The 24,432-nt window shown below is 36.0% G+C and overlaps 1 protein-coding gene across 7 annotated transcripts in view; it reads right to left on the minus strand.

The window, feature by feature from the left end:
- Positions 1–24,432, minus strand: part of ASAP2 (ArfGAP with SH3 domain, ankyrin repeat and PH domain 2) — a 92,903-nt gene that overhangs the window by 13,051 nt on the left and 55,420 nt on the right. For 6 of the 7 annotated variants that reach the window (XM_072855072.1, XM_072855067.1, XM_072855066.1 and 3 more), the window contains 13 exons: positions 19,162–19,265; positions 18,978–19,047; positions 13,472–13,559; positions 11,540–11,588; positions 11,264–11,430; positions 9,766–9,899; positions 8,938–9,032; positions 7,041–7,230; positions 6,510–6,595; positions 6,185–6,300; positions 5,630–5,697; positions 4,558–4,671; positions 493–748 (listed from right to left, as the gene is read on the minus strand). In XM_072855072.1, the coding sequence (XP_072711173.1) occupies positions 493–748; positions 4,558–4,671; positions 5,630–5,697; positions 6,185–6,300; positions 6,510–6,595; positions 7,041–7,230; positions 8,938–9,032; positions 9,766–9,899; positions 11,264–11,430; positions 11,540–11,588; positions 13,472–13,559; positions 18,978–19,047; positions 19,162–19,265 (1,537 nt within the window). The remainder of the gene's footprint in view (positions 1–492; positions 749–4,557; positions 4,672–5,629; positions 5,698–6,184; positions 6,301–6,509; positions 6,596–7,040; positions 7,231–8,937; positions 9,033–9,765; positions 9,900–11,263; positions 11,431–11,539; positions 11,589–13,471; positions 13,560–18,977; positions 19,048–19,161; positions 19,266–24,432) is intronic. The other variant, XM_072855069.1, reaches the window with a different exon arrangement.

Consider the following 24,432-nt stretch of genomic DNA (forward strand, 5'->3'; position numbering starts at 1 on the left):
ATATTTATCAAGAGAAGACTTTGCAAGGTTAAAATCTCTCATGTTCTGCATACACTCTCCATTCTCCCAGGTCTTAAACAATTTTCCACAGCAGCCAAATGCTATTGTAATTGTATGTTTAAATTGAACTCTGACAATGACATCTTCAAGAAACAGAAGTATGAAAAGATGGAATATAACAACAACATCAACAAATTGCTGAACTAAATTGACTGCAGCCCTCCTTTTAATAAATTGTTTCACTCTATTGAGTTTACCTGGGCAGTGTTTTCCCAAACACTATTGTGTACTTTCTTGCAGGTATACTGAAAATCAAACTCAGAATAGGTTGTGAAGATTCACTTCAAGTATATAAAACGAAGTCATCAATAAACTGTTCCTATACTTACCTGTGCAAAATAACTGTAAAAGAAAACCTAAAAATGTAATAATAAAAAACCCGTTATGATCCCATTCTTCTAACATACAACAATATTTTTCCACTGTTAGTACCTTTGCCAATATTCCTTGGAGGTAGAGGAGGTGCACTACTTGTAACAGGTACTGCAGGCTGAACGGGAGGTGGACTGCCACTGAGTATTGCTCCATACGTTTCATTCTGCAATATACTTGGCATAAATCCTCTTTGCTTATCCTTAGCAATGTTCGCTGCATCTCTTGCCAAGGATGCTACATTAGGCTGAAGTTGGTTTGATCCAAGTTGATAGAAGCTGACAGGCCTGTCCTCTCTCCGATTGGGACTGGGTTGCTTGAACACAATAACAAAAGTACTCACTGATACCACATTAGTTGTACTCACTTTATTTATTAGTTGATAGAAAGTTATTAGTTTCTAGAAAGAAAAAATGGCTTCTAAAATGCATTTTTGTTGCTTTTAATATGTAATCTAAAACCTACATTCCACCCTCTTCAAGACAAAGTAACTGTGCACATTAACAAAAAAAAGATTAAATGTGAACTGCATTTAAAAACAATTACCATTTTCTCAGTTTCTCTTCTACTATACTCCCATAGGATAATACTGTCTCCTTATATACATGGGACTATAGGGACTATAGGGACTATACTCCTATAGATAGTCAATATAGATATTCAGATTGCTCAAGTCAAGTTCCCCTGCATAAAAATACCAGGCAATATTTTCAAAAGTGAATAAACAACCAAAGAACCTAAGCCTCATCGGAAGTTGAGCAGAGTTAGATCCTAAATAGATGATCATGATCTCAAAACCAAGACACAATTGCATCTAAGTATTTCACCTGTAGCTCAGCCTACAACGAATTAGGAGCCAAAACTTCTCACAAACTCTTTTTAGCTCACTAATATTGCTGGACAAGTTCATGAGATTACTTCAATTGGCAGCTGGGATGGAACATTGCTCATCCCATGCACATTATCAAATGAGATCTAATTAGCTGTCCTTGAGATTTACAGCAAGTCATCTGCTTGCTATGCACACTTAGCATTATTTTTCCTGTTTCAACAGCAAGCATAGTAATTATTGTTATCAAATGATAATTAAAATAGCTGGAGTTATAAATTCATGTGGCTAGTACAGGAATGGGTTGTAACAATCCACAGCTCGGAGAGCATAAATATGCCTTTAGAAATAGTGTTAGATAAGCATGTCGCTGATGTACTGTCTGTATGAAATCAAAATAACCATTTATAGTAATAGCATTTAGGCAGAATTAAGATTTACACCAACAGTATCACAAATAAGCAATCAATTTTCCTCTGAATATATTCAATGCTTACTCTGGATTGATCATGTAGGGCCTTCAGACATGTTATAGCACAGCATAATAGTTCAAAGATTTATCGGACTGATGTAGGTGACAGCCAGACACATTAATCCCCACCTTTCCTTTGGCTTAGCAGCCTCACTCCTCACTGGCTGACACTTTCCATTCCCTGACCTCTCCACTGTCCTGGTTCTGGTATTTATTTCAGCCCACACTTGCTTCTGCTTTCTGAACCAGCAGAAAACTATTTTTTGTTTTGTTGATTTAGCTTTTCACTGGTTTACCAAACTGAAACAGCTCAATACAGGGACAAATGTGTGCCAGAACGAAGGCAAAAGATGAGGTAGGACCAGGCAGCCAGGATGTGGAACAGCAACAGAAACCAGCTGGATTGTTGGAGCCTTCTTTTAGGTTAGATTCTCTTTTATATGAAAAATTCTGGACTAAAAGAACTTAAATTTCAGACATGACCTTTTCTGATAAAGATTACAAAATCTATTCAATTGCTTTACCAGAAAGGGAGACAAGCCCAATAGCTTGGCACCTATAAACAGAATTCTGATGTGATCCTAACCAACAGCGGTATTCACCAGTCCATTCAATGTAGTCACAGACACTAGCCTGTGATTAATAGTCCTTAATCTCCTTTCAAAAGTCCCTGTTGTATAAGCCTATTAATAGTGGGCAGTGAAGTAGCAGTTTCATTACTTTAGCCTCATTGCTGAGCAGCAGATAACTTCCTCTATGAGGTGGAGCTCAGGGACTAGCCAAAAAGAGAACGCTCAACTGCAGAAGGCAACTGGCAACAATGAAGGATATGAAGGAAAAAACAGATCAAAAATACAAGTTTAGAGTATCCCAGAAAGGGATTTGCTAGATATCTAGTTGTAAAGTACCCAAAAGGTTTTACAGCTGGAAAAAATGAAATTTCTAAAATATAACAGAAAGTTTCAAGATGGTTTATCAAAAAGGTCATCATTCTGCTGTTATTATCTGGGTGGTGATACAATGTATAGGAATACATAAATAGTGGGATATAATATGAAAGCTCACCCAGAAGAACTGGATTTAGTAGCTCACAGATTCCAGATTCTTGCACACGTACCAAAATTCTCAAGAAAAATATTAAGAAAATTCTCAGAAGGTAGCAATTGTGCTTTGAAAGGGATGGCATGTGACACATTTTTTGCTCTTTGTTGCTAACTCTAGTTCAAGTCAAGCACCAGAGGTAATACCTATCTTGGACTAAAGAGACAGGACATGGGGAGAAGAATCCTATGCAGACAAGATCTTGCAAAAATGGTATTTTGCAACAGAGGAAACCTATTGATGTCAAAATTAGTCTCCAAAACATTAAGCCAATTCAATGGCCTGATGGCAGAGCATTTTTAAAGACATTGTGTGAAGGCAAAGAAAATGAACCTATGACTGTCAGGTTTTACTATTTCTGAAAACAAAGAAAAACCCAACATGCAAGATTGGGTTTTATGTTATCAATTAAGTATTAGCAATTCATGCCCTAGCTGGGTTTTATGTTATCAATTAAGTATTAGCAATTCATGCCCTAGCTGAGATGGGGGACTTTGCAAAAGAAGTATTAAAATGCTAAAACTTGTAGAAAGAAAAAAGTCAAATTTCATTATCCGGAGGAGAAAGAGTTTTTTGTTAACTACTTTCAAGAGAAAACAAGGTTGTGCTAACATCTGAAGATTAACTAATATAAAGCCTATTGTGTATTCCTTGCACTTTATAAAGGAAGCAGAAAAGGCATAAGCAATTATAACACCGCACACACAAAAAAGAACAAAAACATGTGTTCAATATTTATATGAAATATTTAAATCATGAAAGTTTCAGAATGTCATTATTATTTAGGACCCTATACGGCATTTCAAATTACTCGGCCCCTAGAAATCCAAGCCATTTTTAAGTGTTGTTCAGGTATCAAAACATGGTAGTTTGTTCCCTGGCTGTATGTTTAGGTGCTTAAATACTTTTTGAAGTTGGTCCCCAAATTGGGAAATTAAATACTGAAAGTGCAATGAAGTTCCTGTGCTACTGGAATACTTTGTAATACTTGTAATATGACCATCCTTGGAGATATTCAAAAGCTGTCTGGACATGGTCCTGGGCAACTGGCTCTAGGTGACCCTGCTTAAGTAGGGGGGTTGGACCAGATGACCTCCAGAGGTGCCTTCCAACCTCAACCATTCTGTGATTCTGGACCCAATAGCACCACAACACCACCAGAAATTTCAGGTATGAAAAGGGAGAAAAACAAAAATATTTTTACACAAAGATTCAGAATTAAGACCCTACCCTGCTATTAATTGATGTGGCTTATTTAATGCACATGTTTAGTTCCACTGAAGACAAGCCAATGTATAAACTGTCCCAAAATTAAAGCCATTGACTGGAGCCGTTTCACAAACATGAGGAGACACTATAAAGTGCCTCTCTTTGTAAAGGCAATTTTTCTAGCTCACATTAGTTCTGCTTCACGTTCAGCAGATCTAAATATTCCTGATGCATTGAAACAAACTATTGACCCCAGTCAGAAAGAGGTATCACATCTGGCTAATCATAATTTGATCATCACCACATGTTCATATGTTTTATACCTTATATTAAAGAGGAAAAAGAAGACAAACTATAATTTAAGGAACTAAAATTTAAGCTACTACATTTACTACAGAACTTTATTTCACAGTGTCTTCATACTTACAGTAAAAAGTATTGTTATTGAAATCATTATGAACATCATGCTTACACAGGTAAGTGTACAGAAAAATAATAATGTATTGATACAAACCTGCAGCTTTTCATCCACATCATCATCACTTTCATCCAGATCTTCATGGAGTAACCGCCATTCATATTCTACATGAACATGAGAATTAAATCTTCCGGACAGTGCTTGAGTAAGCTAAGGAAACAAAGATGACTGTTGACACCTATGTTATGTGCAGTACTTATTTTAAAACAACATATTTAAAAACAAACAAAAACCACATATAGAAGCAACTTTGGTTTCTAAATAGAAGTATTACTTTTATTTTAAAAACAGATTTCAGTAATCTGGAAAGTTACTGCACTGGGGTAAGTTTAAAGAATTAAGCTCTGGTACCAAACACAACACAAATAAATCAAAACCAACGAGGCTTTTCATTAACCATTGTAGGACCATTCTCCATTGCAGGTCCATTCTCCATTTTCTAACAATAAGCACCACATCCTATTTGCCTTGATTTACAAATTGCAAGTCAAAGAAATTAACTGCAATGGCAAGTTTTTTGAATCAGACTCACTTATCAAGAAGCCTTGACTCCATTTTTGTTGCTTACTAAAAGTAGTGATGATAGCCAACTTCTCTTCATAGAATCACAGAATGGTTTGGGTTGCAATGGACCTTTAAAGATCATCTAGTCCACCCCCCACCCCACCCCCCACCATAGGCAGGGACATCTTTCACTAGATCAGGTTGCTCAAAGCCCCATCCAACCTGACATTGAGCACTTCCAATGATGGGGCATCCACAACTTCTCTGGGCAACAAGAAAATGGCCTTCATCCATGGCCTTCACCCATAAAAAGTACTTTAGCGATTAGATTTCAATGGGATGTCAGACACTTGTGGATCTGGGACTAATAGCTCAAACAGAATCATCCCCTGGCCCCAAGTAGTTTAGCATTTCCAAAGCATCTAAAAAGAAATATAATTTTCTTCTTAAAAGCATATAACTTGATATAAGCATACAACTATTTATAAGCATACAACTATTCCATCTGGGATATATTAATTGAATATTCAACTGTAAACTGCTAAATAGTCTGACATGATTCTGCTTATAAATGCACAAACACACAGAAAGATGCAACACTTACCAACTCTTCACAGTGAGTATGTTTTAAGCGTTTAGCTATATCAAGTGGCGTCTCTCCTGATTCATTAGCTATATTACCACAAGAAAAGAAAGTTATGATGATAGGCGTCACTATTAACGTGTCCATTACTAAAGATAAAGACAAACCTGCAGGTACATAATGAAGTACTAGACCAACACACTCTAAAATTAATCTCTTTCCTTCATATGTAGGTCCAACTCATACCAACCCTCTGAACATGACAAGCAGTAGCAACTCAACATGCCATATATATGTCATGATGGCCATGAAATGGCAGTATATAACAAGGCAACAAGTTATCAGTTGAAAATCTTGGTACTTACTTATCTAAATTTGTTTAAAAAGCAAGTGTAATGTATAAGTCAATTTTAAACTTGAAATAAACAGTGAATATTGATTTTTTTTAAAATAATGAAGATTATATTCACAGAATCATGATAAACAATTGAGGAGAAAATGCACTTATTCCACCTTCACTGTTTCTTATCTGAAGCAGTGACAAATATGAAATTGAAGTACACATTACCCTTTTACCTATTTCAATAGAAGCCTTCCCTCTCAGCAGCAGTTTGAGGCACTCAACGTTGTCCGTCAGACAGCAGTAATGCAGGGCTGTGCTACCTTTACATGTTTGCTTATCTAGATTGCCACTATTGGAGTACAAGAAAGAAGAAGAAAGCTGATTAAACTTAGTTTCCTACCCTATATTAATAAACCTCTCTCATTACAAGATTTTCAAAGAATAAAACTACATTTGCAAATACCAGAATAAGTTTTAGTATTTGTATTCATTTAGTATTTGTATTACTTGACATAAAAGCAGTATCAATAACATATTAATAGCTTTCCATACACTTACCTGTTCTGCACTAAAAAGTCAACTATATGAAGGGATGTTCGATCAACTGACCTAACAGCAAGGTGAAGTGCTGTTTCGTCTTGCTCCTAAGAATAAAATAAAAGAACACATTTGTTTCTTGTGATCTACAGAGAAGCACAAATTTTATTAAGACATAAATTAGATCAATTAAAACATTTAATTTCAAAATATTCTGACATGCTACCATTAAAACATCTCTTGTGAAGACTTTTATTGCTTCCCTTTTGTTCCTTTAGAGTAAACAAACAAATGGGTTGAAAACAAATAGATTACTGAATGATTTAATGTTTAATATTTTAATACATTTAAAATATGACAGTATTTGGAAACAATTTTAGATTAAACTATTTAATATCTTACTTTGTTATTGTTAAATTACATCATCAGAAGGACAAGTGTTCAAAATAGCGTTTCAAATCTTATTTTCAAATAAGAAAAAATAGCCCTTTTTAGTTAATGAAAGCATATTGCACTTATAACAATTTGTCTAATAAAATTTACAACACTTACATGGCCATTGGCCAGTGGAATTTTTTCTGTGAGATCCACACCGTCAGCATACACTTGGACTAACCCAAGAATGTCTCTTGATTTGACTGCTTCACAAAGAGCATGTAATTTAGCTGCATTGTCAGCATGCTTTTTCCTTGCGTATTTTCTCTCAATATACTTGGCAGTAATATAATCTTTTCTTGCATTCCTGAAATTGAATATAATTTACTTCTATAACTTTTAGCAGAAGATACACATTAGAATTTCCATAAATGCATGCAAGTCATTTGAAATAAAATCTGGGAAAGACTATTTCTCATTCATTATGATAATTTTTCTTTTTAAATATGCATGTAAGACATGCAGACTCATATTTCCAGTATGAAATGTAGCTACAGAAGATGAATAAAATATCCAATATGAAGACAGACCATTAATTTTCCCCTCTGAACTCTGGTGTGAAGTTGAGATCAAGATTACCCAGCTCTCTGTACAGAAGATACATCAAAGCTTCATAATGCTGGTTTGCTAACAGCAGCCTGGCAGGTTGATGTTTACCTGACTTGCACTCCTACACATGATGGAAAGGGATGGAAGGCATGGGATGCAAAAATCTGTCTTATACCTCTGCACAGACTATCCAGGCCTTGGATCTGTATTCACAGCAGTATGTTCTGTAAAGCAACTCTTCACCGCAATCGTAACATGGAGGATGTAGTGGATTTTTTAGTTTCACCTCTAAACTGAGGTGAAAACTTAGTGCAGCTTGAATCAGCACGAGTAGAGTTATCACTTTTGCTGTTGATACCCAACTAACAAATTACTACTCCTCTTCCCACCACAGCAAGACAGGAGCTTGCATGCCTCCCAAAGGCATAACTCCTTAGCAGTTCTTGGGAGGTACACAACATTGCAGAGAAGACATTTAGCAAAGCCACAATTTATCATCTAGATACTATACAATGGGCAAAACCAAAAAAAATCCAAATAAATTGAATCAATGGATAGCTCTTCTTCCTAAAGCATATGACAGTATTCCTTCATAGTTTTTAAAAAGTGTTTGTCTTCAGGTTCTCATTTCACTAAAAACCCCCAAATTTGATATGTAGATGTATCAAACTAAATGATTTTTTAAAATATCATTTTTAGAAGTCTTCTTATGCTATTGATTTAGCATTCAGTAAAATTATTACTAATTTTTATTATTATTATTAATATTCCTTATTATTATTGATAGTGGTAGTAAAAAATCATTTAAACTGCATGGTTTAACATTGATTCTGTCAGAATGGTGAAAGTCCAGATAATGTAAAATCAGCTTCATTCAAAGCCAATTCTTCTGGGTTTGTTTCTGTATCATTTACTAGCTCTTTTACGATGGAGTAGTATCCAGCCAAGTAGGCAGCTGTCCTTGCTGTGTGTCTGCCATCACAGTTCAGTGTTTTCGAGGAATTCAATTAAATGTTCTGTCTTTATTCCACACAGTTACGGACTTAAGTCCTAGGTGTAGTTTCTAAACACTAGGTGTTCAGTATCTTTCAGGTAAAATGTGTACCTTATTCCAATTTCTATTTTATGTTGCAATAGCACAAAATTAATAGCTTTGTTTTTAATCCCTACCCTTGTGTGTCTTTAAAATTCCCAGTAAGTCATGCTTAATTTGTTCCTGTCCCACAAATCATGCTTCAGAGAGTTGGTAAAATAATCCTTACTATTAGGGAAGGTACAATCAGATAAAGTTCAATAAAACAGACATGCAAAACATCAGAAAAAAGGTTTACTCCTTGGCTATAAGGCTATATATAAGACATTATACATCTTCCATGGCCTGCTGATGTAAACCATAGTGGCACAACCTATTAGCAATATTAAATTAAATGCCTGCCTTTTTCAGAAGTAGTGGCTCTTTACTTACATATCGCTGCTTGGATTAGGTTTGACCATCTCATCAACTGGCAGACAGAATTCCATAATCTCATTAAACCCAGCATTCCCAATATTCTTTGCAAGCTGTTAAAAAAAAAATAAAATCCACAGCTCACTTAATAAACATGTTCAGTTATTGGCCACACACATACTAGTGGGAGGACAAGGGAAAATGGGAGTTGGGACTTTTTGTTTCTGATTCCTAGTTCTGCTACTACGTCAGCGATCGTGAACAGATTAGGTACCTTTTTGGATGTCAGTTTTCAGCTGCAATTTAATACGCAAACAAGTAACTGCAGAATAATCCGTCAATACACTAGTTCATACAATAAATGCAAAATACTTTCTGCTGGGTAAGAACACACTTATGAACTGTCACAGAGCAGCTGATATGTGGTAACATCTTTGTGTAGCAAAGCTGAATACATTTTCTTCCTTTGAGGATTAAAGTTCTCTTCTGAAATAATGCTAAATAATTAATGAAATAAGTATTTGCAAAGTCCTTCAATTTTTAATCTGAGGCACATTTGTATGTTAAACAGCTGTGTTCTTTTAAAAAGCAACCAAGGGTAAAAACACTTGGAAACACAAAAAATATGAAGCCTCTACTAATTAGAATTCTAAGATCAGGCAAAGTTTACAGTAAGGCACTGTTCCAGGAGGTTCCCTTAAACTTGAAGAATTAAGCTTTCTTAAATTATGTTTATCCAGAGGCAACTCTGAATTGGAACAACATATCATTAAAGTGACAAAAATATACTTGTGTTGGAAGTATTTTATAGTACTATTTTTAAGTTAATAAAAGCAATTTTATTACCAAAAGTTCAGATGTTCCCAGCACATCTAATGTAAGTGACTGCATTCTGGAATAGTGAACACCAAGTTCTCTATGGATTCCTGAGCATTCAATGCAAGTTAGAATTCCCAAATTTGTTGAAAGCCAGGTAGGATCTGAAATGGAAAGCACCCACAGAATTAAAATTTATTCAGGTAATTATTTCATTCTAGAAAATGTAGTACACAGAAATGAAATTCTGTAAAATAAGATTCCTGTATGTGAATTATCAGGTTTTTTAAATTCATGTCTTTACATTTACTCTATCAGGAAACACAAACCAGATTCTTTTAATGGTGAAAGAAGTGAAGATGCAAATTGGGGTTTTTTTTGGTAAAGGACATTGCCCTCCAAGGGAGCTGCTCAGACAGTCCAGTTTGTCATTCTCTATACGGCTTTCAGAAACTGCATTTTTCCACCACCAATATAACGGTGTCACTTTCTCACTTGGGGGTACAGGTGCAGTTCAAACTGAAATAACAATGCCTACAGGGTTTGGGTTTTTTTGGTAGTCTAAAGTCTATATTTGAAATAAGTGAAGCAGCAGTGATTCTGAAGTATACATACAGCACCACACTACAACGGATTTTTACTCAACTACTTCAAAGATACTAAGGCTCATCCCTCTCCTTTCGTTACCCTTGCTTGTCTTTTCTCCTGATATTTTGCATTCTTGCTATAACATTCCTTCATCTTCCAGACAAATAATTAATTTCTGAAGATTCAGACAGCTTAGAAATTCATTTATTTGATAAAGGTTTGGTGGTAGCTATTTAGAATCTTCGCCTTTAAAGACAGCAGGATTGCCTCTTCCCATAGTTTTATACAGTATCCATTGCTGGAAGTTACTATTGATTTCTAAAGTGCATACAGCTTCATATCTGATGTTTTCAGCTACAGCCTCAGATCAAAAAAACCTAAGTCCTGCAGTGCCTCTGTAACACAAAAGAACACAGGAAACAGCAGGATTTAAAAAATAATTTGAAGAGGATTGAAGTAGAAAATCATCGGTCAACAAAACCAACACTGCAAACCATAGTCAGCAGGTGCATTTTTTTCCAAATGAGCACAGTCTTAGACATATTCCCTGGCTCACTCTCAAAGTCAAACATAAAAAGTGGAGCGGGGAAGAAGAGGCGTATTAGAAAAATGTTTGAAGTATCTTACTGCTGTCCAGTTTTACCTAAATCTTACGTAAAACATGGGCTAATAAAATAAGTTCAACTGATTTATATAAGCAAAAGTTACAATTAGCAAAATACATGGGAGAAAAATAAGCTTCTTTGTAACTTTTCTCCCCACTGACAATATGCATATAGCAAATCAATCTTACTATAGTGCAATTAAATTGTTAGCATATTCTACTATGTGTATAATCTTTGTGAGATAAGGAGTAAAAGTGGAAGCATAAAACATCAGCTTAAATACTCTCATGAGACATAGAATTTTTACCAATTAGAAATATGCTTAATTGAGTCACCTTGTGCTCCACAGTCACAACACACGTCATTTCCAGTCATCCTCTGGACTTCAGATATAATTTCTTTTGTCAGTTCCTGGACAATATTATTTTCTCCTGTGTTATCATCTCCTTTGAATGCATTATTTAAAGCTTCCTCTTTGCTGTTTTGTAGCACAGATGTCCATCTAAAATGGCAGTAATATTTTGCTATTAAATGTTTTGGCACTTCCAAAGTTCAAGGTAACATCTCAGTAGAACACCAGTATCAGAAATAAAATGAGCAAAGTAACTCACATTTGACATTCCTGTTCATCCTCTGCTTGAAAGTGGTATGTCCTGTCATCTGCACAATAAATAATTCACATACTGATTTAAAAAAATGATTGAAAAACTGATTTTGCAGAAATCTCTCAGAAAAATCTAAAATTAATTGACGTTATGACTCCTGAGGTCTCCAGTCTCATCACTGGAGTGTTGACAGGCAAAAAGTCTATTTAGCAAGTTTCACTCATACTACCTACAGTTCACCTATGTTTATACCTATGTTTACACAAGGTGGCTTGTTGTTCTTTAAACAGAAAGGGTTTTCTTCAGTGCTGTGCTTCCATCATATAAGCAGCAGGAGAGCATAGTAATTTTTCCATGTTCTAGACATAACCTCAGCAATCACAAGTCTAAAGTTCTGCTGGGGGTGGTGGTGCGTGTGACTAAAATACAGAGTCCATATTTGAGTTTATCTGTGTATATAAGAAAGATTTAAAGTTTCCGTATGAGCTTTTAAAACCACAGTTATCAAAAATGACAAATCTGACAGACATAAAGTCCAAACTACAGTCAGGATAAGCCCCAAGCTGTTTCAGTTAGATCAAGCTAAAAAAATTCAGTTTACTACTACTTTCATAATTCCAAGCATTGTTATCATAGTGTACTATTAAAGAAAAAAGCATAATACATTTTAATTCTATGAAACAAATGAGATATGATACAGTTTGGTGACTGAGTTGGAGTTAAAATTAGTATAGCTGATGAGAAAAACAGAGGTAAAGCTACTGGCAAGAAGATATTACAGGTTGAAAATTCCTAAAGTTTGAAAATATTCAGGCAAAAAGGTATTAAAAGATAGTTACAAACATCGAAAATCTTAAGAAAGTAAGGATAGATGAAAGGACAGAAAGGAAAGTGCTGGATAAAGAATAAGAGATTTTATCTTGCCATGATACAGCAATTTGCAGTTTTTAAAAAACAAGGAATGTTTTTAAACTCTACAGTAAAACAAAGTGAAAAAGTGATCTGGAGAAGTCTAAGAGGCCAGTTATGCCTTGTCATATGTATGATGGGACAAATGATAATGTTGTGATAAGCTGATATTGGGCAACATGTGACTTGGTAACCGACAAAGAAAGAAAGTGCAAAAGTAAACAGGGAAGACCACTTGCTTGTGCAGAAATGGAAAAGCTGTATATTGCACACATGAGTATTAGTCTATTACTGTAAGTAGCATATCTTACATTTACAAATAGAAAAGAACTTTATGGTCTGACAAAGGAACAAATGAGGAATAGATTTATATTCTTCTCCCCAAATAATTTGAGATATATATTTTAGTAATGTATTTTTATTGAGCCCATAAATATAATACTAAAACGTCCCAGTGAGAAAACAAAGGAAACATTCTACTATACAATATCACATCATCCCATTTAGTTCCCAAAATTATTCAGTTTTGGTGTTTTTAGTATGTAGACTTTTTATGTCACATTTATATCTGTTATGAGATAACAAAACTAAAAAAGTTTTCAGTATTTTCTTCACAGTTACATAGCAACCACTATGCTTAAATTTTAAGAAGTTTTGTCATGCTTTAAAAGCTTCTTCTGATCTTGTACAAAAGTCATAACTTTCCACAATGATCAGCTATGATATTTTCAATATAAAGAGCAATGTCACAGCAGAAATAGTTACTCTATTATAAGGTAGCACAAAATGATATAGAATGAAGGAGTAAAGATAGCTTTAAAAACAAGTGGTTTTCCAAAGAAACAGGTACAGTTAGTTGCATTATGCTAAAATAAGTGAAATGATAAATTGTCATAGTAAGGGCATTTTATAAAAGGAAGCATTCTACAACTGCGAAAATGTTTAAGTGGAGTATTGATACATCTACAGAAATAATGCAAACCCCTTTGATATTAGCTGCAAGTAAAAAGACCTGAACAACAAACCTACGTGATATGAGGTCAAAACATTTTTTCTCCTCTGGGTTTGTTTTCACTTGGCAGGTTAACAGATTGAGCTTTGCTGGAGGTCGGTTAGCCTATTTGAAGATAAAGCATACACATTTTAGTATATTGATACTGACTGAATCCTGCAGTCCAAAAACATAGGATAACATCCCACTGGCCAAAAAGACTTGACAAATGGGTGTTACTTTAATTTTTAAGGTACCCAGGCTTTGATTTATGTTTTCTTCTGCATCATGGTTTTCTTATATTTTCTATTTTCTTATATTTTCATTTTCTTATATTTGGCTATTTTGTTCACCGATTACTGGATAGACACTAGAATTTTGAAAGGGGAGAGGGGTAAAATCACTTTAATTATCACTACTCTGATGACCTTACCAGTAACACTTATCTGAAGGAATCGGGTATGACAAAGAGACGGATTAATTTTACATAAATTTAATCCTCTAACATTTAGAAATTCATTTTAAAAAAATTAGTTGTCTAGGTTTTCAATAATCAAATAATTTTACTCCTGCTAATGTCTTTAAAGAGAGCCTAGATAATCAGTTTAGAACAAATGCTCAATTTTTAAATCATTAAAGGGACACATTGAAGGAAAATAAGAAGTTTGCACAGATAAGTCTTGCAACAAACATATGCAAAAATAAACTGATATAGTTCATTACCAAAAAATGTAGTTAAACAAAATATATTCTATAATGATATAAGGTTTCTAAGTCAAGTTACTCTCAGCTATTTCCGTTCCTTATTGAATAAACAGTGGCAATGTTTACTAAAAGCAAAATGCACAAGCAAACTTCATTTTGAAAAAGTCTCATAAAGGCTACAAAGACTGTTCAAAGAGCATCCCTGTGCTAATCTCTTCTTTCCCTTAACCCGCCTGTCCTACAGACCTGAGGTAGGACCAAGTAAGATGTTACGCTTGCAACCTTGACTTGAGGAATGGCTTGCACTTGCTACAATGGGTAACTAGTTTCACTCTTCTTTTAGAATACTTAAATCAGAAAGCAGATTTAACTAGAGAGGCTCTGCTCTAGACAGTAATATCTGAAAAATAATAATTTGTTTAAATCATTAGGAAAGTACTATTCATAGTACTCTCCTAATGGATAGCAATATACATAAACACATTACCACACTTAGTGTTGCATTCTACTATCAAGTTGCTAAAATAAGATCTAATCATCTAAACAAGAACTATCATCAAATGAAGCTGAACTACCACATAATGTGATTAACTTGCAATGAATCATAAGAAACGTACATCTTCTCAATCTCTTCTAAATTTATTGATGAAAACATTTAATTCAAAAAAGAAGGGAGAACAAGTCTGAAGAGTACAGATTTCCTTGAAACAATCTGATAAAACGATGTAGCTGGCCAAAAAGCAACAACAACATCATTATGTCTAAAGATGAGTAAAATATCAAACCCATGGAGAAACACAAGAAGGGAAACAATTACGGGGGGGGGGGGCAAAAAAAAAAAAAAAAAAAGGCATGCTCATGTTTTGCCTAACATAAACAGCAGACATAACAAAGTCATGCATGCTTTGAAACAACAAACCTGCAGGTCACTTGCTGGGCAATGCAAGACAAATTGTACCCAAGAGAGGTTTTGGAGGCAGCAACATGACAATTAATTGACAACCACATTGTATTCTCTGCCTAGTAAATAGCTTTTCAAATGCCAGACATTCCTTTTAGTAGTAAAAGTGCATACAGTTTTCATTATTTTAGCCTATCAACAGCAAGAGTTCTTTTTAACTAGAAGCATACAAGAAAACATCTTGAAAACGCCAGCTTGGGCCCATTTTCTTGGTTATATTTAAATATACTTAATAGCCATAGCACTAAAGTTTCCAGTGTTTACATTTTTAATGTAACTGTTTGTCCAAGAAGTGTCCAGAAGCTGACTATAATGAAAATACAAAATAAACCAAACAAAAATCAAAATATAAATGTTTGGTAAACAAGCTGCTGGACAACTCATATATACCTTTCTCACAGGCTCTATGAGAATGTAAAAATGCAAGTAAATTCAGGTTAAGAAAGAATCCACTTGCTCCAGGACTTTGGATCTGAAGTGCATTCAGGACCTAATGTGTGAAGGACCAATATACACAGAATTCACCTCCCTGGATAGGAAAATGCAGCATCAGAATTCTGTATCAGGATCTGAGAACCCAAAGAAATGGCTGCAACAACCTAAAACACATCTGGGGCCAATGTGTTGATCTTGGAATCCAAACATATTCCAAAGATTTTAACTGAGGACCTCCTAACCTGAAGTCAGCATTAACAAGGGTATCAAAAAACCCTGACATCTTTGCATGTAACTGATACCACCACATTCATGCTTTTATCCTGTGGTTGAATAACAGTCTCTCCCCACCTGCTTCCCTAACACATGCCCGTTACTTGGTGGACAACACCCTTCCGTCACACGGCAAATGCTGCTTGGGGAGAAGTTAGAGCCTCAAGACAAAGGGAGGCAAGGCTGTATAAATTCCTTAGCCACACTAGGTTGTAGGTTGAACCAGACTTTTGGCAGGATTAGGAGACACTAGAAGTAGAAAATGGTAACAAACGCGTAATTGCTATTACACTATTTGTTTGAAGCCTCTGGGTTTCATTTTCCTGCTTGAGTCTCTGATTAGACAATTAAGTTTCAGACTACTAGTGAGGTTTTGGACATCCATGTTAACACACCAACACCCTGAAAAGATGTGCTGCCACCCCCCATGCCATACATGCAGACTTCAGCATCAACTTGTGTTCCTTCCCGGAGAAATTGTAACCCTCCATCCACCAAAACTAACTTCTTGTATGTTCTGGCAACAAACAGTAATGTAGGAATCAAAAGGTTAGGCCTCTAAGATAATACCGAGGAGTGCCATGATACAGAGCTGATTTTTACAAAAGGCACAAGCAAATGTGTCCACTTACTTAACAGACTGGTTGGCTGATTTCATCATGCATTTTTTCTGCATATCACAGTGATTTACTTAAGAATAAAAAGATTAAATCTGATTCTTTTGCCTTCAGATTGCCCTGTTAATCATAATGGTAGATTAAGTTTCCAGCAGTAAAGAAAGAACAACAAAAAAAGATTCCTTGATAATGAGTCTCTCATATTCCGTTTTGCAGACAACCAGCAAATTCCATTTAAGCTCTTTAAGCACAAGCCAACTTTGAGGAATCTGAGGCTCCTCAAATGTAAGCTTTTCCCTTGGGAATTCTTGATCTGGAAACCACTTGGGAATTCCTATTTACATGGTTCAATCTGCTTCTATCATTGTTTTTTCATCCATGTACGCTAAATTGCAGTCAGGTAGATGTCAGAAAATTTCCAACTGCTAATAATTACACAAAGGAGCAGAGCCTGGTTTTCCATCAACCACTACCTTACATGTTGCTCTATGAATGCTAATTTATTTGAAGCTTTCAGTTGTCTAAAAGTGTAACTTCTGCACATATGCCAATGCAGACACGTGTATTCAGCGTTACAGCTGGGTGACTGACAGAGAACCAACCATATTCTCCCCATCCATATCAGGAGAGCACTTGGCAGGCAAGTTTAAGTCAGAATACAGCATCTGCAACTGCCTGAAGACAGCTGTTCTAGAAACTAACTGAAAAAAATAGTCCCTCATAAAGAGAGGCTACATGACCAAAGAACAAAAATCCATGAAGAATACTGGCCTTTAAAGCAAAAGCATTTACAAATTTGTGTTTGATAAAGCAAACAAAACTGACAACTGAATTTCTGAGAGATGGTTCATTTTGATGAACAGCTGGGAAGAGAAAATGACACATCATCTTTTAGAGACCAGGAGATATCAACCCTGAGAAAGCTTGGAAATCAATGGTGTTGCTTCAGAAGTCTCAGAAGACATTCAGAGCAGCCTAGAAAATTCTTAACAAACAGAAACTGCTTCTACCCATTTCAATGTCTATGAAACAAGCATTGATTTTTTACACAAAACTGCCATCAATACATAAGGGGAAAGTAAGCAAGTAAGTAAAAGTACTTTTTAGAAGTGTATTTTAAAACAAGAAGGTACTCTTTTAATTTTGTAATATAAAAAGATCAAGACAAAACCTGTGAAACCCACGTATCTAAACTCACATTTAAGTATCTACCTTAGCATCTGACCTCCAACTACAGCTCCACTGACTTCAGTGGGAACTTACTGCTTCTAAAAATGTTAGACCATCTGGTAGACAGCTTATAAAAAGAGAAGAACAACAGTATCTTGATAGACTCAGTAACTGTACTTGCATGTGAAAGTTTTAAAATTCTGCTCCACAAGTGGATTTTGTAGCCCCTGCCAGCTCTGAGCTGCCCTAGCTACACTCCTACTGGTACCACTACAGCACGTCCAATACCAAGCGCATTTACAGCACAGGGAAACACCAGTACAGAAACACTAACAGACTTTTCTCTGACAAAGACGCACTCATACACATTGAATAAGAACAAGGATAAACTGGTGGACAATTCCAAAGCAGCCATAGGAACGACTCTACTTCGCAGGCCTGGTTTTGCACTCCTCCTTAACTCCTGGTTGTCAATTCAGAAGGCAACAGCTTGTGGTTAGACGCACAAATGAGAGATTGATTCATTTTTGCTGCCAGGGTCAACTTGTAGTCATAGCAACAGGCATAACAGGACGAAGAACAGAACAGTTCATAACAGGATCAAGAAACAGGACTGTTTATTAGACCAAGAATGGGAAATACTGTCACTGAGTTGATTTTTGCCTTAAGAAACTTTCTTAGACGTTTTGAGAAAGCAATATAAAGAGAGAAAAGTTATGGGAAAGCAAAGACAGCTGAGTTCAAAGCCAAATGTAAAAGGTCCAAAATATGAAAGTATAAAGTTTTAAAACTTTAAGTATAAATATTAAAAGTTTGTTAATGTGTTTCAAATATTGGTAGCAAAAAGAGAGGGACTTCTAACTCTCTCTCTCTTGTCATTCTGGTAGAAGTTGCCTTCAGAGTTGATTTTCCCCAACAGCTACTTCCCAGGAAAGCTACCTTCATAACAGATTACCATATAGCAGCAAATCTGGGGGAGAGAAGAGATTCAGCATTCTCTCAGTTTGTCTTGTAAATATAAAAAGTTGTTTAACCCATATCTAAAAGAGGCTTAATGTCCAACCATATCTTTCAAAAAAAATGAAGATAGAATTTGTATTTTTAGACAGTCTGGTAAAATATGTACAGTTTACATGAACTAAATGAGTCATTAAAAAAGCCATTTTTTCCCATTAACAGTCATGAGCATTAAAACAGTTGTATTTTTATATCCTGTGTATGTCTTGATGTATTTCTGAAAGACTGCCTTAAAAAAATGTATCCATCATATTCAAAACGCTGCATCAGGAATCTAGCTAATTCCAAATTATAAATATAGACCAGCATAGCTTGCCTTTTTGTATTAGCAACCATGTACATAAAATACTGTAAACAAATACTTACTGTACCATGGGAAATTGTAAGAAACCCATTTTTAACTGAGCACTTCCTTTTCTGCCACACTTTTCTGATTCTGGTTTAAAGAGGGGAAAAAAAAAAAGTGACTCAGTTTTAAATATATTTAGTATTACATTGCTTCAGCTCTTAGGACCTAATTTTTTTTTCAGTAGAATCCAGCGATACTTACCCATCACTTTTCTTGTACAGACTACCATTTCGTTCAGTGCCATGTTCCTTGTTTCCCTGAGGCTGATGTAAACTGTAAGCTGTACTCTGACGAATCTGAGAATCCTGAAATATACAGAACAGCAATTTGTAATGCATTCCACACTTTCAACCAAAATATCCCTCCTATTAATGAGTTTCAGAGACTTTCCTTCCTGCTCTAATCCTACAGGACAAACGGAGCACATTTTTCCTCCTCAATGAGACAGAACAAGATCCATTTCTTTTTTCAGATGGCACAAAAAACATCTGAGAAGTAGCCATTATCAGCACCTGCCAAAATCCTCTTACTTGCTTTTATTTAGCTTTAATATTGGCCTTAATAGATGGGGTTTTTAACCCCAAAATTAATTGAGCAGTGCGCTGTCCAACTCTTGCAAACACTGCAGTGAACAAACACTAGAGATTATTGCTACCTGCAATTCCTAGTGCACCCTTCCATTGTAAAAAAATTACATACATAAATTTGAAGAAGTGGTTTTCCTTGTGGAAACTGAGTCAAGTTATTCTCTGAAAAGCAGAAGAGACCTCGTGGAAACATAGTTCAGGAGGCATACAGGAAAACTGACAAGTTATTTCCGTAAGAAGAATAATTTAAACCAAAACATCTTAAACAAAGTAGAATTCTGGGACAGGAAGTGACAAGGATTAACTAAATCCTTCTCACTGCTCTCAGAACTACCCAGAGGCAGGACCCACTGCTGCAAGAGTCCAACTTCTTAAAAAAGAACCTAATAATGAGGAATCTGATGTGTCATGCTATATTAGCAGCAGTAACACGATGGGATGGACTTTTCAATGCATACAGTAACAATGACTAGTACTTATAATATTTATTGTTTTCTTTTCTACTGTCTTTGCTCTATGGACATAATATACCTCTGTTATATATGGTAGATAATACAAGTATAGCAAGGAAAAAAAACACAAAGCAAGCAGCTCACTTAAATTACTATCTGAGCTATTCTAATCAAAAACTTAAGAGATATTAAGAAATAAACTTACTAATTTGATAAATCTCTTTTGCTAAAAAGATGAGATAGTGTGTCTCAGATATACTAGGAGTTCAATCGCAAGATACATCATTTTGGGTTTTCAGAGTGTACACATGATAAAATATACAGTGATCTAAAAAGTATGAATTAAGAAGATAGTTTCTCTCTAATTACAATTAGCTTCATACACTTTATTAGCCTAAGTATAAGACATCTCTGGATATAAGCAGGGGAAAAAGACCAACTAAAACCAAGAACACACTTGGACTGTGCTTTTTCCCAGAGAATGCCAGCTCAGATGGAATGCTGCTCCTTTACAAGCTCCAGCAGCACATTTTGCTACCAACGTTACTAATGCAGCCAAAGCTGTTCACGATCCTCTTCAACAGTAGTGGCAACACATGACAGGTCCAAAATATGATGGTAGGGACAGAGCTACCACCTACACCCCTGTTCAGTGCACTTAGGACTCCACACCTCCAGACTGCAGGACTTCAGGCTCATTCTGAATACAGCGCTGGAGCTCAGTGGTCCTGAGAACCATGAGCCAAGCTCAAGGCAGGCTGCACCACTCCTTGGTGCTCCTTTTCAGCAGAAGCAACCTGTGCCCACTTCCCTGTCTCTCAGCTAGTGATCTAGGAAGCCGTATCAGGTAGCTACAACATTCATCTGAGGCTTTTAAAGGCACTACAAAACCACCACTTAAATGTCCGTGCCTGACAAAGCATCCCTTCAGATTTAAACCAGTCTGTTTATCCTTCCTCTCCAGCCTGTTTACAAAGAATTATTTGGTTTTGCACTCTGGCTGCCCAACATAAAAACAGAAAAACATTTAAAAAGAATTCTTGTCACTGATTAAGAACCGCTGCATGCATACATTTACTGACTTCTGAAGAAAATCTGATCTGACACTGCCTACTGTGTCCTACCAATGCCTTGATCTCTGCCTCCCATTAGTCAGTAAAGGAACTCCATTCCCAAGAAGATTAGAGGCCTTACAGGAAATTAATTCCAGTTCTCCACGTTCTCAATTATGTAAAGATTTCAGATGACCTCCAACACCTGCCCATAGCACTACTCCCATTACTTAAGACTGTGCTGCTACTTTTTGCGGAACATTTTCTGCTGCATTTTGGCTACCTCCCTTCAGCTGTTGTTTACGCTCAGCTGCTGTGTTTGGCCAAACTGGCAAGCCAATAATACAAGCTTCCTGCCTTATTTTAACTAGAGAGGAAGCTGCTGTAGCTGACGTGTATTTCCACACATTCATTATTATGAACCGTATCTTTAAAAAATTTAATACTATTTCATGAAAGGGAGCTAAGGACAAGACAAGGACATTTTCACTTTTAAATCCCCATTTCAGGCTGTGCCCAAATCAATAGTGTCCAACGTGATTGCCAGGTGATGGTTTTCCACAGCTCTCTGACAAGCAAGTTCATGATTTTGATCTAGCTCCTAACAGACGGGATGCCATACCACACATCACCATCACAATTAACATCCTTCCGGGCAATTTCAGCATGCCTTTTCCATATGCAGGGTCCCCAAAGGATGTTCCCTTATTTCTGGTTTGCATATTGCACATAACAGGAGTACAAATCACAGACAACAGGGTCAGACCAATGGCCTCATTGGAGGAGCAGGAACAACGTACATTACCTATGGGAGGAAATGGATCACCACAGGATATAGGACATACCCAGCGCAGAGTATTGTCATTTTAAATATCTCTTCAACATAACAAGATCAGAACAGACTGAAGTACACAAGCCTAAGAAACTGAACTTTGTCCACTTTATCAGCTTTGAAATGCAGATAGGCATACAAAAAAAAAAAAAGTGAGTCATTTCATTGCAGCATGTTTATAATGAATCACTTCACTGACCATAAAAAGGTTTGAAATTATTTCTTCCAAAGACCGACTGACGCCTAAATCAAGCTGAATAGCATAGCTAAAAATGAAAGAAATGTGAAAACAGTATTCTGTAAAGATGTAATTCTTAAATAAATTCTTAAATAAATCTGTAAAGATGTAAAGTTTACAGATAAAAATTCTGTAAAGTCTGTGACTACTAATAAGAGAGATTCTAAAAATCTATTTATCAGCCCCACTATTTGAACACAACAGAACTTTCCACACAAGGTGCTTTAACTTATACACAGCAAATTCTGGATAGCCATTCCACAGCTCCCATGGAGCACGATTTTAGACTGTCCAGATCACTCCTATGCATAAAGCTGCCAAAAAGCCCTTACAGCTCTCCAAGAGCCTGAGCTTCTCTTGCATTTGCAGGATCATTGCCAAGAGGATGTTTCATAGACCCATCCCTTATCTATTACAGCCCCACAGAGCCTTCAACAGACGTATCTGCCAGAACCCCCTGCAGGCAGACGCTCCTATAGCACAGCTACTGTAATTTTTGTCAAGAAACACAAAATGTATCCTCGTTTGCAGTGCCCTAAATAGATTATAGGTTCTACCAAACATGTAGAAGCAGAAGCAAATCGAAACACTACAGTAAGGCTACATTCAGAGAGGACATGGCAAAGAGAGAAATGAAGGCAATACGACTCTAAGGTTGACCCCGAAACTTGTAGGAGCTCTACAGTTTGAAAAATAAAATTTTAAAAATTAAAAATGACGGAGGTGGACACACAATGACACTTCAAAAAGAAGTTTCAATACAAACCAGGTTTGAGAAAGTTCTGTGCAGGAGGAAATTATGTATGCAGGCACAACAAAAATCGTTCACTAAGAGTGTTTGTGTCTTTTTTTTTTTTTTTTAACACAACAGAAACAATATTTGTCAATGTTCCATTATTTCATACATGAAGTCCATTTTAATTAAAAATACATATATATTCAAAATCTTGCAAGAATATCAAATCAAGCAACTGGATTTAATTCCCAAAAGAGAGTGAAAAGGAAATCACCAATTTGTCTTACAGCAATTTTCTTTCCCCAAGAACAATCTGATAGCTCTTTTTTTTTTTTTTGGTAATACAAAAAGAGGAGAAAAAAAGAACCAGTCTTTTCATACCAACAGAAAAAAGCTCAGAGGAAAAATCCAGTTTCTTGAAATCTGAATGGAAATCATGCCAACTATTTTCATTAAAACATAGTAACACTTACTCTCCTAGACTTCGGTCACAAAACGTAAATGCATTTCAGGAAGGAAAAAGAAATCAGTTATAGTAAAGGAAATTACAGTCCAACAAGAATAATATTACTGGGTCGTACAGTAAATTATACCAGGATTGTTTGGCATCCCACTTTTCACACTTGTATTTTTAAATGCAACAAAAACAGTACAAGTAATAAATTTATGTGCATTATTACATTTTTCAGTCTGTGAAAAGATGTGTGCTCACCACATCTTCCAAATACATTTAATATCAGTATCACTGATAAACAAGTAAACATAGAGAAGCAACATTCCCAGCAGCCATGAAACCCAACTGCTTCTATTATCTCTCTCCAACAGAGACCCAAATAAAATAGGAAGCCTGCTAACACACCCTAAACAGCAAAGACTCCTTATTGAGAGTGGGCAATCAATAGTAAATCCAAAGTAGTCACTGTTTCCACTAGGATCACTAATCTTTCATTCCACAGAGCTCAAATTTGGAAGTTTTTAGCAAATGCACCCCTCAGTGAGTCCTAAATGCCAGGCAGAACCTAAAAAAGTGCCTGCAAACTGTATGGGACTTTGTACACAATGGTCATTATCACAAACTTCACATGGTAACAAACAGCACCTCAAAGCAAAGAGCGTTTAAGACTGTTCGAAAGCCTATCAGCAAGTCATAGAATAACAGAATGGTCTGGGTTGGAAGGGACCTTTAAAGATCATCTAGTCCAACCCCCAGGCCATGGGTAGGAACATCTTTCACTAGATCAGGTTGTTCAAACACGATCATCTGGCCACCAGTAAGAGCTAGGAGTCACCATAACCACTATGGGAAGATGAAAGCAAGACTGGAAAAGATGAAGGAAGTCTGAGCTCTACAGACTAAACTATTTCATTGTGATCCCTCTCAGAAAGAGAATCTGAAAAGGGGGGAATGGGTTCATTCATCACTTACTTATGGCCCAGCAGCCACACAAAGAAAGCTGGCGGGCATTCATTTATATGAAAAGGAAGCACTAGCAATCTGAAACAAAAGTAGACTCAATATTTAGGATTAGATTATACAAAAGATGCTTCCTTCCAGATCAGAGTTTGCCAAATAAA

This window comes from Ciconia boyciana, chromosome 3 (assembly GCF_034638445.1).
Source record: "Ciconia boyciana chromosome 3, ASM3463844v1, whole genome shotgun sequence".
Lineage (NCBI taxonomy): Eukaryota > Metazoa > Chordata > Aves > Ciconiiformes > Ciconiidae > Ciconia > Ciconia boyciana.